We start from the raw sequence: 1,403 nt of genomic DNA on the forward strand, positions 1-1,403 counted from the left end.
TCAAATTGAATTAACCCTAGCCGTACCAAAACAATTTTTTATTAAATATATTTCTGAACATTATTTTGCAGGTTTACAAATCTTACATTTGTGAGCTCAAGATAAACAAACTGTTGCTGTGATTTTTAAGTTCTCCACATTCTATATTTTGGCAAAGGAGAACGTCTTAGGTGTTACAGTAATGTCATGTTGACATTTAAAGGTACAGTACAATCTATATCAATCACCTAATAATACAGAGATGAACTGGCTCTATTATATGTTGCAGTTTTGATAGCTTTTGATTGAATCGGCGTCGGCAACATTTGTTTAAACATACGTTATATATATCTATTGATTTTCATTTTAAATACAAAATATTTAGTTTTGACATTTTTTTTTCATATCTAAGAGCCTGATTTTCAAAATATTCTGAGCTAATGAGCAAAAATAGAGAGAGAAAAAAAAGTAATTTTTTATAAATGATTTTTTTTTGGTTGACGAAAGTATATTTTGGTTTGTTATGTGAATAATAAGGACGGGGTTAATAACGGAGGTCAAACGGCAAAGATACAATCGTGATTAATATTTAAAGCAAACGGATAACGATGGTGTGGTGCAGCCTCCTCATGCACAGCTACAATCGCTATGGTCATCTCTGATGCTGGTGTGTGTGTGTGTGTGTGTGTGTGTGTGTGTGTGTGGTAGTGTGTGTGTTAGCTTTTGGCAGTGATGCAACATGACGTTAGCTTGGACAAGGTTGAATCTCCCAAGATGTATCCAGCAGTTTAAGGTGATAGTGCGTAACTTTTTGTCAGTTCAGTAAAATGAAATAAAATAATAACTTGATATAATCTAATAATAAAAGCAGATAATTTAGTAACTTGCCAATAACATGATAATTTTTCAGTTTATAATGTGTCATCTGAGATTACTCAGAATTCCTCATGGGGGCGACATAAGTTACGCACTATTGCTTTAAGGGAACCATCGATGTGAGGGAGTTCACAGGTCAGGTTTGTGTGTGTGTGTGTGTCTGTCTGTCTATGTGTGTGCACGCAAGTGTGTGTTTTTCATGTGTGTGTGTGTGTGTGTGTCTGTCTATGTGTGTGTGTGTTTGTCTGTGTGTGCGTTTTTGCGCGCGTGTGTATGTGTGTGTGTGTGTGTGTGTCTGTCTGTCTGTCTGTCTGTCTGTCTGTCTGTCTGTCTGTCTGTCTGTCTGTCTGTCTGTCTGTCTGTCTGTCTGTCTGTCTGTCTGTCTGTCTGTCTGTCTGCCTGTGTGTGTGTTTAGAGGTTGACCAGTGTCAGGTCAGAAGCAGTGAAGTGTGGGCACAGGGCCATGTCCGGGTTCTTCAGTTGCTTTAGAACCCTGCGGTGGAACTTAGAACGCACCCTGTTGAACTCCATGATGTCACTGGGATCCT

The 1,403-nt window shown here is 38.3% G+C and overlaps 1 protein-coding gene across 2 annotated transcripts in view; it reads right to left on the minus strand.

Annotated features, from left to right (window-relative positions):
• Positions 1-1,266: 1,266 nt before the first annotated feature.
• elmod1 (ELMO/CED-12 domain containing 1) overlaps positions 1,267-1,403 on the minus strand; it is a gene marked incomplete at both ends in the record, with an annotated part of 10,539 nt that continues 10,402 nt past the window's right edge. For both annotated transcript variants that reach the window (XM_080041144.1, XM_080041143.1), the window contains one exon: positions 1,267-1,403. This exon is cut by the window's right edge and continues 39 nt beyond it. In XM_080041144.1, coding sequence (XP_079897270.1) covers positions 1,267-1,403 — 137 coding nt within the window.

This window comes from Ammodytes marinus, assembly GCF_949987685.1.
Source record: "Ammodytes marinus genome assembly, chromosome: 14".
Classification (NCBI taxonomy): domain Eukaryota; kingdom Metazoa; phylum Chordata; class Actinopteri; order Uranoscopiformes; family Ammodytidae; genus Ammodytes; species Ammodytes marinus.